The sequence below is a fragment of the Zingiber officinale genome, chromosome 10A (genome assembly GCF_018446385.1).
Source record: "Zingiber officinale cultivar Zhangliang chromosome 10A, Zo_v1.1, whole genome shotgun sequence".
NCBI classification, from domain to species: Eukaryota; Viridiplantae; Streptophyta; class Magnoliopsida; order Zingiberales; family Zingiberaceae; genus Zingiber; species Zingiber officinale.
Genome location: NC_056004.1, coordinates 26,108,086 through 26,121,899, shown reverse-complemented (window position 1 = coordinate 26,121,899; position 13,814 = coordinate 26,108,086). Strand labels below are relative to the sequence as shown.

General features: G+C 36.4%; 1 protein-coding gene across 1 annotated transcript; it reads right to left on the bottom strand.

Moving 5' to 3' along the window:
- Positions 1-5,639: 5,639 nt before the first annotated feature.
- Positions 5,640-7,766, bottom strand: LOC122026227 (BEL1-like homeodomain protein 1). The gene is made up of 4 exons (XM_042584883.1): positions 7,091-7,766; positions 6,628-6,992; positions 6,507-6,567; positions 5,640-6,423 (listed from the first exon to the last, which is right to left on the bottom strand). The coding sequence occupies exons 1-4, from the start codon at positions 7,676-7,678 to the stop codon at positions 5,935-5,937; spliced, it is 1,503 nt and encodes a 500-aa protein (XP_042440817.1). The 5' UTR covers positions 7,679-7,766; the 3' UTR covers positions 5,640-5,934.
- Positions 7,767-13,814: the final 6,048 nt, after the last annotated feature.

Here is a 13,814-nt window from a genome sequence, read left to right as displayed (position 1 = left end):
TACGCGATATTCACCCCCCCTCTATCGCACCCATTCGATCTATCAAAATGTGGCTACTTGCGTAGGAATCAAGATACTGTGTACTCTCATTCTCGTCTTGATCATTTTTGTGAGCTAGAAGCAAAGTAAGGCTTGAATCTTCTTTTGCATCATTGCTCTTTGCAAAATTATTTGTCTTCTACATGTTATTTCTACATTCCCAAGAATATTGCCTAAGACGATCGATGACAAGTAAAACACTCAACTTCAAATTTGTCATACCTCATTTGATACCTCCACGACTTCTACCTCTTCCACAATTTCTTCTTTGATTGGAGTTTTGACTTGTCTCATTATTATATGAGGTGTTTTTGTCACCTCGTCCACTTCTTCCATGACCACAACCTCGACCTTGGCCATGCTCTCGAGATCCTCCACGTCTGTGGCCTCTTTGGGGCGTGTCTTGGTTTGTGTTCTTCAATGATATCTTTGCTTTCAAAGTTTGTTCAACTGATTCTTGAACCAGCTTTATTAATCTTTCTTCGTGTTCTTGTAAAGATCCAGTAAGTTCATCAACGACCATGATGCCTAGATCTTTAGACTCTTCAATAGTAACCACAATATAATTAAATCTTGGATCCAAAGATCTCAAAAATTTTCCAATAATTCGATCATCTTTCATATCATCTCCATATCTTTTCAATTGATTTGTGACAGCCAATACTCTTGAGAAATAATCCGAAATGGATTCAGAATCCTTCATACGTACAGATTCAAACTCTCCTCTCAATGTTTGGAGGCATACTTTCTTCACTTTATCAACATCTTTAAATGAAGTTTAAAGAGTTTCCCATGCTTAATTGGAAGTAGTTGCTACAGCAACTCTCTCAAACATCTTTTCATCCCAACTTTGAAGGATGAGGATGAGCGCCTTTTGATCATTTTCTTTGGCGGATGTCTCATTTTCATCAACGTCATTCTCTACAGGATCCCAATCTTCATATGCTCCAACCAAAGCCTTCATTCTTATGCACCAATTATCATAATTTTCCTTGGTGAGGGATGGAACAATAAATGGGGTTTCATTCGACATTTTTCCTTAAAACTTTGTCTCTAAACACAAATGGTGGACTCTGATACCACTTTGTTAGAAGATTGAGAGTATAAAAACTATAACACTCAAGACTAGAGGAAACTAATATGTATTATTCTTTTCCATATTTGAATTGTTAAATACATAGGGTATTTATATGGAATACCGACGATATATCTACACAAATATATGAATCAATAATAAATGACATACATGTATCATCTGAAAAGTCATTCATAAATCCTCTAAAAGACCTCCAATATTCATGCACAAAATATTAAATACCTTTGACTCAACTAATCTAGTTTATATTTTCAACAATTCAAAAGTCTTTTGGATGTTGTTTTTCAATTGATGGTGTATAGCCGAGAGAAGAGGACATCCACGTAGATCGCCATACAAGTCTGGAACCACGGGAGGCTGGCCGAGCAAAACTAAGTTGGGAAAGAACGGCGGAGCCGTACCCTTGATATAGTCAAGCCATTGACTAGGAGTCACCTTTGATGCAGACTGCTTTGCCAAGGATGGTTGTGCTGCAGTGTATAGTGATTGTGGTCGTTAGGAATTGTTGAAGGTTTGAGGCTCAATGAGGCAGATGTTAGAGGCGTAGCCAGGATTTAAAATTACCTGGGGCTGATCTTTGGTGTTGTTGTTCCGGCGACGGTGGTCACCGCTGAGTCATGACGACAGGGTGGAGTCATTGTTGCTTGTAGCAAGGAGAGCAACAACGACAAAACTATCAGCGGGGATAGCAGCAAACATGATGCAGTATAGTCAGGGAGGAAGATAGTGACGACAAAGTTGGGGGCAGTGCCTGTGGAGATGGTCCCACAGATATAGTGCACTAATAGGGAAAAGGAATGTCGCGATTATGCTCATCAAGTCGCGGCCAAACGCCTAAGAGGAGGGACAAGAAAGGCGGCGACACTAGCAGCTCGTGTGGCAGATAGAGTGCATGTGAGGAGGTGAAGCCGTTGTGAAGCAACCATGAAATAAGGGGAAATTTAAGTTTAATTAAAAATTTTGACAACAACAATGCAATATGGAGAAATAAAGGCTAAAAAAAATTACAATGGGGCAATATGGATTGAAATAAAATTATTGTGGGGCTGAAATAAAGTTTTAATTGTAATTTTTTTAAAAATGGGTGGGGTTGGAGCCCACCCTAGCTCAAGGGTGGCTCCACCCATGGCAGATGTAGTATATGACTTGAAGTCAGCGAGCTATCTTATATGGCTTAGCTATCTTATATGACCAAGCTGCCTTGTAAAACCGAGCTTTCTTATATGGTCGAGCTACCTTGTATAGTCAAGTTGCCTTATATGGATGAACTACCTTGTGTGGCCGAGCTATCGGGCTACAAAGTCTAGCAATTGTTGCAGAGTCGGGTGCTATAACTTCTTGAGTATTGTAGTATTACGGGCATAGTAGGATCCTTAGAGGTGTCGAATGCACAGGGACGAAGAAGAGGGCTATGACCCGATCGTGTTCATCGAGGCTGCATCACCGGTGTTTCCTGGACACAAATAGTGCATAAAAGGATGCGGTTGCAAAAATATTTTCTCAAATCGACCATAGTCCATTTTTGTCCAAATCAAATGGAAACATTAGGTGGAACTCAATAGCTTGGATAGACATGGATGTAGCTTGATAGGAGGGTTCAAAGAAGACTAATTTTGATATGGATGAACGGTAAAGAGATGGTGGTGGTGATAAAAGAAAATAAGCTAGACATGGCCAGAAGGTATGCAAGAGGAGGAATAAATATGTAGGAGGAGGATAAAGATACAACAGGAAAATACTGCTCATGCTCTTTTAATTTTTTATTATTATTTATTTTTTTAGTTGACACTATATATCCCGTTATTCGAATTGATTAATTTTTCAAATTGATTAATTTTAGGGATGATTAATTCTACTCTAGGGAAGTTTCACACTAGTTACTAGGGTAAATCATGAGGCACTGGTAGTATTTTATTAAGCCGGTTCACTTTCTTAGGCCTGCTATCCATTGGAAGAAAACTTTCCTACAATTTATCATAGTTGAATCTCAACCCTGAGATTTTTAAAATCCGCATTTGGAGGTCTAACCATTATATCGTAGCCCCAAGGTAGCTTATACTCTTTTAATATGACAAAAGTGATTTGCTCATCCCAAATACTTTTCACTATCTTCCCATAACAAGATGAAGGGAATAATTCAGGATAACCAAATGACCTCTCTAGAGGGTGAATTCCAATTTGATTAGGAACGCGAGAGCAGCTCATACTCTTTTAATGAGAGAGGCAAATAGAGTATAGTACTTTAATCTCATCAGCATGGTGGAAGAATTAGGGATGCTTTAGTAAGGTATGCCGAAATTTAAATCTTATATCGTATCAAAAAAATTGGTATAATAAAAATCCATATCGATATCGTACTAAATTTAGTGTGATACAAATTTCATACATAGTTAAATTTTTGTATCGGTATAGTATACCAAAAATTTCAATATACATCTTATACCAATACTGACATTGAAAATTTCGGTATGATATTATATCGTATCAAAATTTTTGGTGCGGTATTATATCATACTAAAATCTTTGATATTCTATTAAATCAGTATATTTCAGTACGGTATATTAAAATTTTAATATTTTTTCCCACCCTAATCAGAATAGAGGTAGGGTTGGAATTAAGGATGGGGAAAATATTGAAAATTTTGGTATACCGCATATACCATATTGATATTTATCGTTTATACTGAAACTTTTAGTATAACAAAAAAGTTCTGTACAGTATTATACGGTATCAAAATTTTTGGTATCAATAATTTATGATGTTTTTGCATTTTGGTATATACCAAAATATCTAATATATTTTTTTTTATAAATTATTTATTATTTTATTAAATTTAAAAGTTGTATTTGGATTTAGCCAAATAGACTTAGACATAAAAAAAAATGAAAATAAATTAAGATTAAATATAAATTATTTATTATTTTATTAAATTTAAAAGTTGTATTTGGATTTAGCCAAATAGACTTAGACATAAAAAAAAATGAAAAGAAATTAAGATTAAATATAAATTATTTATTATTTTTTAAAAATTGTAAGGGAAATGAGTTTATCAGACTCAGCAGGTAAAAAAACTTCTTTTCCCAACTCTTTCTCCATCGCCGTTGACTCCAACGAAAAACCAAGCCACTTTTCCTCCCTAAACCCTCGCGCGGCTTCGATAGAGACCATCGATGAGTGATTTTCTCTCCTCCTCTCTTCTTATCCCTCTCTTTGTCTATCTCTCCTCCCTCAGTGTCTCTTGTATCATCTTCTGCGCCTACGTTGTGTCACCCGCATGAAGTCGAAAACAGAATCGTATCACCAGCAAGCGATGGTCCTTTCCTAATTCGGTTGTCGCCATCCCTTTTACCCTTCTTTTTCTTCTCACGGGTGAGGCTTCTTTTTCTTCTAGCTGGTGAGGATGACTGTTATGCTGAATTTTGTGATAACAATGTTGCTTTTTGTGATGGTGCTAGATTTTGTGAAAACTACTTTGGAGATGACTATTATGCTTTATTTTGAAATAGTAGTGCTGAATTTTGTGATAGTCTTACTTAATTTTTGTGGAAAACTACCTTTCCTTCTTCCTAGCTCGTCAATAGTCAATACATAGATAACATACTATCAGCAATTATTTTTCATGTTGTAACAGATATGGTTGTGTAGCTATTACAACTAGGACCTTTGAAAGTTTACTACACAGTTGTAGTAGTTACGAACAGAGAGTTACGACACAGTTGTAGCAGTTTCTGTTTCGTATATGTTACAATTATGTAGCAGCTACCGGTTCATAGCTGCTACAATTGTGTATTGCTACAATTGTTTAGCAAACTTTTAAAAATTATAATTTTTGACTCAGATATTAGAATGAGATAGTTTTTTTTTTTTGAATTATAGATCTCTGAATGAGTTTCGACTAAAAAAAATCAACTAATTCTGATATTTGAGTAAAAAATTATGATATTCGGAATTTTACTACATAATTATAGCAACTATACATTGTAACAACTATACAGTTATAACAGCTATAGTTTCGTAGCTGCTATAACTATGTAGCCGCTATGAAGTCGTAATAATTATAGTTGTAGCAGCTAAGAAATCATAATTACTATAACTGTGTAGGAGATAATGTCGTACCGAAAGATGGTATACCGTACCAAATTTTGGTATATTAAAATATTCAATATAAAATTTATAACATATTGAAAATTTAATATACTAAAAATTTGATATATTAAAACTCTAGTATCTCAAATTTTTGGTACGATATAAATTTTTTATATATGAAAATTCAATATCATCCACGCCTAGTTAGAATGGGTCGAATAGGAAAACCAAAAGATATATTAGTCAGAGTATGCCTGCAATGTTTCTTAATAAATAGGCCACGTAGGTCCTCCTTCTCACTTAAAAAATTGATATATAGAGTACGCGTGCTAAATCAATTATTTTGTCCAAAATATTTTATAAGATTAAGAAATCAACATTGTGGCCTTAATTTATAATCATTAAAATACAAGTAAATGATAAAATAATAACTCAATGTAGAGTTGAGATTATCATTGCACATGCGCAGAGCAATTTATGTTACATCTTATTTTCTCCTTCAATGGCATGCAATGATATACATACGCCATTCTGCTTACGCTCATCAATCCTACATTCTGACGTCGATCATTAATTAACCTTCTTCCCTACACTAAAACCTGAAACTTTCTTGAGAAAAAGAAAAGTTAACCTCCCTTCGCTTATCATCGACACGCTCTACAAGCAACAGAATCGTACCGTGCATCATCCGGTCACTGGGAGATTGATGTGCTCATCTCCATCCTCCCTCCCATATTCTCTCACTATGCAGGAGAGATGTTTGCGCATTTGCCAAAGAGAGGTTTTCATTGTGTTGCAGACCAAGAGTGAGGGATATACCGTTGCCGGAGAACCTGGGAGCCAATTGCTCTGCATCAATTCCTCCAACCTCGCGAATCGGAAATGCTCCATAGTTACCGCCGCCATGGCCGGTGGCGCCGCCTGCAATGAACCTCATCAATAGCTCTTGGTTGCTTGTCTCCTCCGGCATTGCCTTAATTGATCCGAGCAGGGAGTTGTTGTTCTTAGCTTTTTTGGTTGACGTTGACTCTTCAATTGCGTCACTGGGCTTGGAAGTGGAGCTTCTATTGGCATCAGTACTCTTTCTCGGATCGTTCTCTTTATTCTTGATCTGCTCATGTTCCTTGATCTCTTCCATGTACATCTCTTCGACCATCGGCTTCCACAACCTCACTCTCGCGTTTATAAACCAGTTTGACACCTGAAAAATTATATAGGCATAGCTTCAGCGTGCTTAGTTCTTATTTCAAGAGGAAAATCTGTTATGTGAACCATTCCAAGTACCTGGCTCCTTGTGAGCCCTGTTTGCTTAGCCAGAACAAGTTTATCTGAATCCTTCGGATATCTGCAATACATATGAATCAATTTCATTTGTAGAAATATGGTCTAAGGATTGTTAACTCACGGGTGAAGGAAGTGATCGAAGAGCCAGGCGCGGAGAATGGACACAGAACTCTCCGGCAGCCCACGCTGTGGTCGCCAACTGTTCTGCGTCATTATCCCCATCTGTTGCAGGGTCCGCTGCAGCCGGAAATGCTGGTCGATAAAGCGAAGTCTCGACCCTCCGACCTTGCCATCTTCCTCGCCCAATCTCCTGCTACTCGTCCTGATTTGGCTGGCGATCGCGTCTCGCAGGCATCGGAATTGCTTTGATATCGTCAGAAAGGCGAGCAAGGTGTAGGCTCTCGTCGATCCGTAGCCGGCGATAGCCTCGAACGATGACACCACGGCTTGCATTCGGTGGTGGTACTGCTTGTGCCTCTGTTCCACCTTCAAATTGAAAATTTTGCACACGAATCGAGTAAAGTTTGTTTTTTTACCAGAAAAGTTTAGATTTTTATCTAGATGGTAATGCTTATCAATTATACCTCCTCGAGCATGTCTACCAGCTTGGCCTTCTTCATCTGCAGCTCCTGCCTTTCAACGACCGTGAGATTTGCAGCGACGGCTGCCACATCGTCGCGGCCGTATACTGCCGGATTCCTTGAAGAAGTCCCCTTTCCGATCTTCGTATCTTTAATTCCGTCAGAGACGTTAACTAACTCGTCCAGCAACAGCTGCGCTGCCTTCAAGTACTTGGATCCCATCAGGAAAGACGCAGAGCTCTTCTCCTGCTCGGCGATCGCCGGAGCCATAACTACTGGCGCGGCTGCCACTTCATTCCGGGACAGGCTGAGGAAGAGCGTTTCTTGCCGAGCCGTATCCGATGGGAAAGGCTCACTCCATAGGTTGTGGAGTAACCCTGGCGCAGGTTGAGGAGAGACGCCGACGAAGTGCTGTCGCTGTTGATCGATCAGGTTCCCTGAATTGCTCATCGTCGTGTTGAGGAGTATATTCGTCGGAGCCGCCGCTGGTGCATCGTCGTATCCAGTAAAGGTGCTGGAATTCATGACGTAGAGCGTCTGCAGGCCATCGACGGCCTGCAACTCCGGTTCATCATGGAAGTAGACAGGCATCGATGACAAGTCGAAGCCTTTACGGAATTGTTTGAATAAATTCTCCGAGGAAGAGGGAGAACAAGCTCGAATCAATGCAAGCTGGAAAAAAAAACCTTAAGAAAAAGAGAGAGAAGGAATATGGCGAGTGAACTCCAGAGGGCCACGTCGAGCCATTGGAGCTACTCATGATTCATGCGTCATAATGCTTAATTACACGGTAAGGGATTTTTTTTTTCCTTTCCTTTTCTTTTCTTATACTACGGGATAAATGAAAAACCCAATTTTTACGGGGGAATTCGACTCAGTTCTTTGGAAAGAGGAACAACAAATACTACAAAAACGCATCTTTCTTTCTCAACCAAAAAAAAAACAGGTTGAAAGAGAATGAAAAGAAGCGTAAAAGGTTCCTTTTCCTATTAACGTATAAAATTTAAAATGAATCCATATATATATTGGGTAAATTTATATGCAGTCCTTAATCATAAATTCATTTTGCATGCAGTTCCCATCTAAAAATTTTTGTTTCCACTCCCTAGTTAAATATATTTAACTAATTGTCCATGATACTTTTCGGTATAAAAAGTCTAAAAATCAGTATATTTCCTTTTAAATTCAGTACATTAAATTAGAATCCAGTATATTTTCTATCAATTTGAGTACGATTCTTTTTTCACCTCAATTGGATGAAAATATACTAGATTTTCTTTAAATGATACTCAATTTGATAAAAAAAAAATATACTAGATTTTTTTTAAATGGTAAATGATGCTGAATTTACGAGAAATTATATTAAACAAGAAAAAAAATCGTGCTCAATTTAATAGAAAATATACTCAATTCTAGTTTAATGTGCTGAATTTGATAGGAATTATACTTATTTTTAGACTATTTGTACCATAAAAATATGAGGGCTAATTTTGATAGAAAATATACTCGATTTTAGTATAAAGTACTGAATTCTAGTGTAAAGTGCTGAATTTAACCACCTGCATACTCATTTTTAGACTTTTTATACCTAAAAAGCTGAGGGGCAATTTAGGTAACAATATTTGCAAGAGGTAGTTGAAACAAGTAATACTTTACATACAGGGAGTGGAAACAAAGATTTTTGTGATTAAGGATGGCATGCAAAGTTGTGATTGTGATTAGGAATTTTTTTCTACTTACCCATATATTATCGTATTCAAAATTTTATATAACACATGAAAATGGTGACTTCCTGCGAGTCGACCTTTGAAAATTTTCATATCCGGTGGGAAATGAAAGGCCAGGAACTTTCTCTTGGTCATCGTAATGCCTCTATTTTCTTCTCATATTCTACATGCGGTAGCTTTCTCCTTTAGCCTCTTTCCTAATTTTTAATTAATGAGACTTTTTGGCTTAGATATATATGATAAAATATAATTATTGCTTTATATAATTGGGTATAAGAGCTGTAAACGCCTGCGGATGAATCGAAAGAAAGAAAGAAGGTGGCTCATTCTTATTTGGCCCATTTTTTATAATTCTTGGAGCACCACGATGATGGAGGATTGATTCGTCTGGAACACTGACAGCATGCTTCTGGTTCGTCTATTCGTTTCGACGTATTTGAACTTTAATTATTTTAATTTTAGATAGGAGCCAACCAGAAAGTGTTAAAGATCTGAATGCAAGTGTCAGAGTAGCAGAAATCCTAAGACAGCTGAAAAACTTTTGTTTACTAATGTATTTATTTGTGACCCCATGATCATCAAACCAAGTAATTAAATAATAGATCTGGAAACCATAAATTGTCTGTTAAGTTGTTCCTGTCAGCAATTTATATTAGGTGTTTATAAAGTGAATCATACTCCTTAAGAAATGGACATGAAAAATAAGAAGTTTTTTTTCAGAAAGGGGAATTTATATTAATTTGAGTAGGTCATTTGTCAATTTTTCAGCTTGTGACAAGTTGGTAAGAGTAAGATTTCCGAGAGAGAATAAATGTGTGGGCAGAAGTTGCATCTCGTATGACAAAAATTATTGGCTCTACTGATTTTCTTTTTCAGACTTGACTTGTCACTACATGATTAATCACGATTAGTGATTGAAATTTTGGTCATTAATTGCATCTAACAACCGAGAAATTCCGTCGCAAATTTTTAGGTCACCAGTGACATTAGCAATGGAATTTTCAGTCAATCACTTATTTATCGATGGAAATAAGATTCTATCGCTGATGAAAATTTTCTTTCTGTCACTAAATTAGTAACAGAAATAAAATTTACATCGCTAATTATTACAATTTTCATTAATAAATTAGTGACAAAATTAAAATTTCCGTCACTATTTTAGCTAAAATTTTAGCATGATCTCCATATTTGTGATATTTAAATCATGTTTACATCCAAATATCGATCTAACATTCAAAAACTCATTTATTACATTCAACAATTATATACCATCATCATTTACAAATCACGATATATACATTACAAATCATCCATGATACATTACAGATCATCCACGATACATTCAAGATTTACAAACTCATTCATTTATCAACAAATCAATATTCGTTTTTAACATCAAAGCAATATTTAAAATATCGTACATGTTTCAAATACAATACATTAATTACTTCCATCACAAAAATAAGCATATATAATTCAAATCCATCCCTATGAACCCTCAAAAACTAGTATCATTATCATCCCATACTGCAGCAAATACAATACGATAGGCTATTAAAAGAAAACAAACACATGGTTCAAACTTCACTAAATTTTCCATTTTAAAAAAATCTTGCTCATATATGTATTTAAAGTTATAATAAATATACACAAAGTCAAAACTACTTATTAAAAGAATGCATAAACTGATAAACACAAGCTTAACATGTTTTAAAAGAACATATATATACCTCAATGATAATATCAAATTGTGTTGACTTTTTATCTACAATGTTCCTAAAAAGATGTAATACAATTAGAGAATTAAATATAGTATTAAAATTAACAGAACCATTTTACATATTTTATGAGTGATAAATAAAAAACTAAGTTGAAGGTCAACACACCTAAGAAAAATATTATTTTTTCAACACACCTCATGATGTTCGGGTCTTGAGTCTCGTGTGAGTCAAAATCATGTAGTGTTGGAAAAACATGACTCATTATGGAAAGCGAGAGAAGAATTCTTGCATTTGTCTTTCTATTGTCGTATTAACTTGATCTTCAATTGATTGCTCACTGACTGTCGACTGCTCTAGTACCGTGACCCGATCACAAAATTCTTGACTTTTATTGTATTAACGTGCTCACTCGAGTAAATGAAGAACTAGCCTAGGAGTCAGCATACGATCATATACAACATTTGCCTGGGAGCCAAGGTCTTAAAGAAAGTTTTTTTGTCTTTCCACAGATACTTCATAATATATATCATTTATAGTATCGTCTAATAGAGTCTGTAACTTATTCCTCTCTATAGCAGGTTGACACGCTTGTGCAACTTGATCAACTATATCATTCTATGTAAAAAAATATTATTAATATCTAATATACAATTAATAAAATTAGTTATTGTTAAATGTGAGTGGTAATAAATTTTATATACTTACATTTATAGCCTTTGATCAAGCATCGACAAAAGTGTCATCCTTGTTTTGTATATAGCGAAATATCTCCCAATAAGTGGGAGGTCTCTATAAGGTACCGACCATCATACATAATTTTTTTTAATAAATAAAATAAATTCATTAATAATTAAAAAAATTCTTATAAACTTTATTGTAAACTCACTAAGTTTATTGCATACTCTACAATAGATTGCGATCCATCTTATTTTGTAGATTCGGTACTTGGGCGAACGAGCTCAGTATTTCTATTGTTTAATTTCAAGCGGTTAATGAAATTTACTGACATTTTTTGCAGCCCAATTATTCTTTCATACATTTCAAATCTCATTTGGTACATGGGATGACCTTGTTCCTTTTCTTTTCCACTTGTATAACAAATCCTTGTATAATTTTTTATAATAATTGTTCCATGTTGCCTTAAATTCTACCTCGTGTCCTTCCTCCCAAATATATTTTTTCTATAACAATATCAAAAAAATTAGTATAAAAGAATATTATATTATATAGTATCAATAATATTCAAATTACTTACCAAAAACTCCCGATAATAAAAATCTTTAAAATCTTAGTCTACATGTCTCCATGTAGCATCAGAAGAGCATTAATGCTATTTAATTATTTTGGTTATGTAAGCAGATACACTATGACTGTTGGGAGTAAAACCGTATGATTTTTTTAAAATAATAAATAAAACATTAGGTGAATTTGAATTAATAATAACATCAATACTTACTAATATCTAACAATCCTCAATATAATCTGGTCACCGTGTAGTACTGTAATATCTAACATGATTATATATATCCGCCAAATAATATTATAACACGTACATACGCATTTCAAATAATAATCAAATCAGAACAATAATGTCTTATATGGTAGAACTAGTAAGATTTACATGTAAAAAAGTAAGCATATCCATAATTGAAGCATTAACATTAATCCTTATTAGGAACTCTGGGAGCTAGAAGGGGAGTGATTAGCTCGAATCGCTTCATTTTGTTGATATGTTGCAGCGGAAAGCTCGAAGTAATGCTAACACTAGAATTTACTTGGTATCCACCTCCTTGAAGTGATTAATCCAAGGATCCACACAGTGCACACACTCCACTATGAAGAATACTCCTTCTTAGAAACAATCCAGAGGTGAAGAAACTTTGTACAAGCTCACAACAAGAAAATACAACAAAATGAATACACAATACAATAAATACTTTGCTTGATCTCTTATAGCTTGTAGATGTCTCTTGATCATTGGAAAGTGCAACAACAGTTGTCTTCCGAAAGCTCAAGAACTAGCAAAGAGAGTATGAGAGACATGACTTCAAAAAAGTCCATGAAAACCCCTTTTCTAGGGTTCTTAGATGCCTCCCAATCGATTAGGCTCACTCTGAATCAATTGTCACATAGGATTTGTAGGCGCAGCGGAGGCCGGCAAGAGGGGGGGGGGGGTGAATTGCTGAAAACAAAAATAAAACTACCCTTCTCGGATTTCAACTCAACTAATGCAATAGTAAATAAAATAAAGGCAGAAATAAAAACAAAAACAGAATTTAACCTGGTTACAACCAAGAGGGTTGTTAATCTAGGGTAGTAAGAAAGCACACTAAGAAAATTCTCCTTTGCTGAAGGCGGAGAAGCCTTTTACACTCTAATGGCTCAGAACTACTGCTAGGAAATGCTTACAGAGTTGAATGTGGAAGTTGTTTTTAATTCCTAGCTCCAGGGGTCCTTTTATAGCCCCTGGAAGTTCTATCCCGAAGCTCCAAGGCGCCTCCATTGAGGGTCTAAGGCGCCTCCAAGCTGGGTCAGTGGATAAAACTTTATCCGCGCACGAACGGTTGTTTGACCAGGTTGAAGGCGCCTTAAACAACGCTGAAGGCGCCTTCAACCAGCTTGAGGCGCCTTCAACCTGATTGAAGGCGCCTTCAAGTTGGAGGCGCCTTCAACCTTGTTGAAGGCGCCTTGAGCAGTGATTCCAGCACTGCTTCTTTCCGGCTTTGGCTTCTGATGCTCTGATCTTTTGGGTGATTGCGGCCAACCGGAATAGGGCTCACCCGAACCCAATTCCCGGCCTTCTCCTCGAGCAGCCTTCCGTCCCGGCTTAACGTCCCTCGAACGCTGCGCACACTCTTCATGCCCACCGGAGTACTATTCCGCAGCTCTCTCGTCCTTCGGACGCACCGAGCCCATCGACTCCCTTCCCGTGCCGTCCTTCTCGCTAGCTGCGTCTTCCGCTCGACTTCCTGTGCTCCTAAGCTCCTGCACACTCAAACACAGGGATCAGACACAGGGATCAAACACAAAGCAGGACCTAACCAACTTGGTTGATCACATCAAAACACCACGGGGTCCAACAGGATTTGCTCGTTCAACCTGTAAACAGCTCTTTTTCGAAATCCTAATCGATTGGTGAGCCTTCTCAATCGATTCAGAGAGCCTTAATTAATTACTTAATAAATTCTGCAACTCTCTGTTCGCTCACAAAAAGGCCTTAATCGAGTATCCCAATCGATTAAGACTTCTTAATCAATTGCCTTAATCGATTCTTCCTTC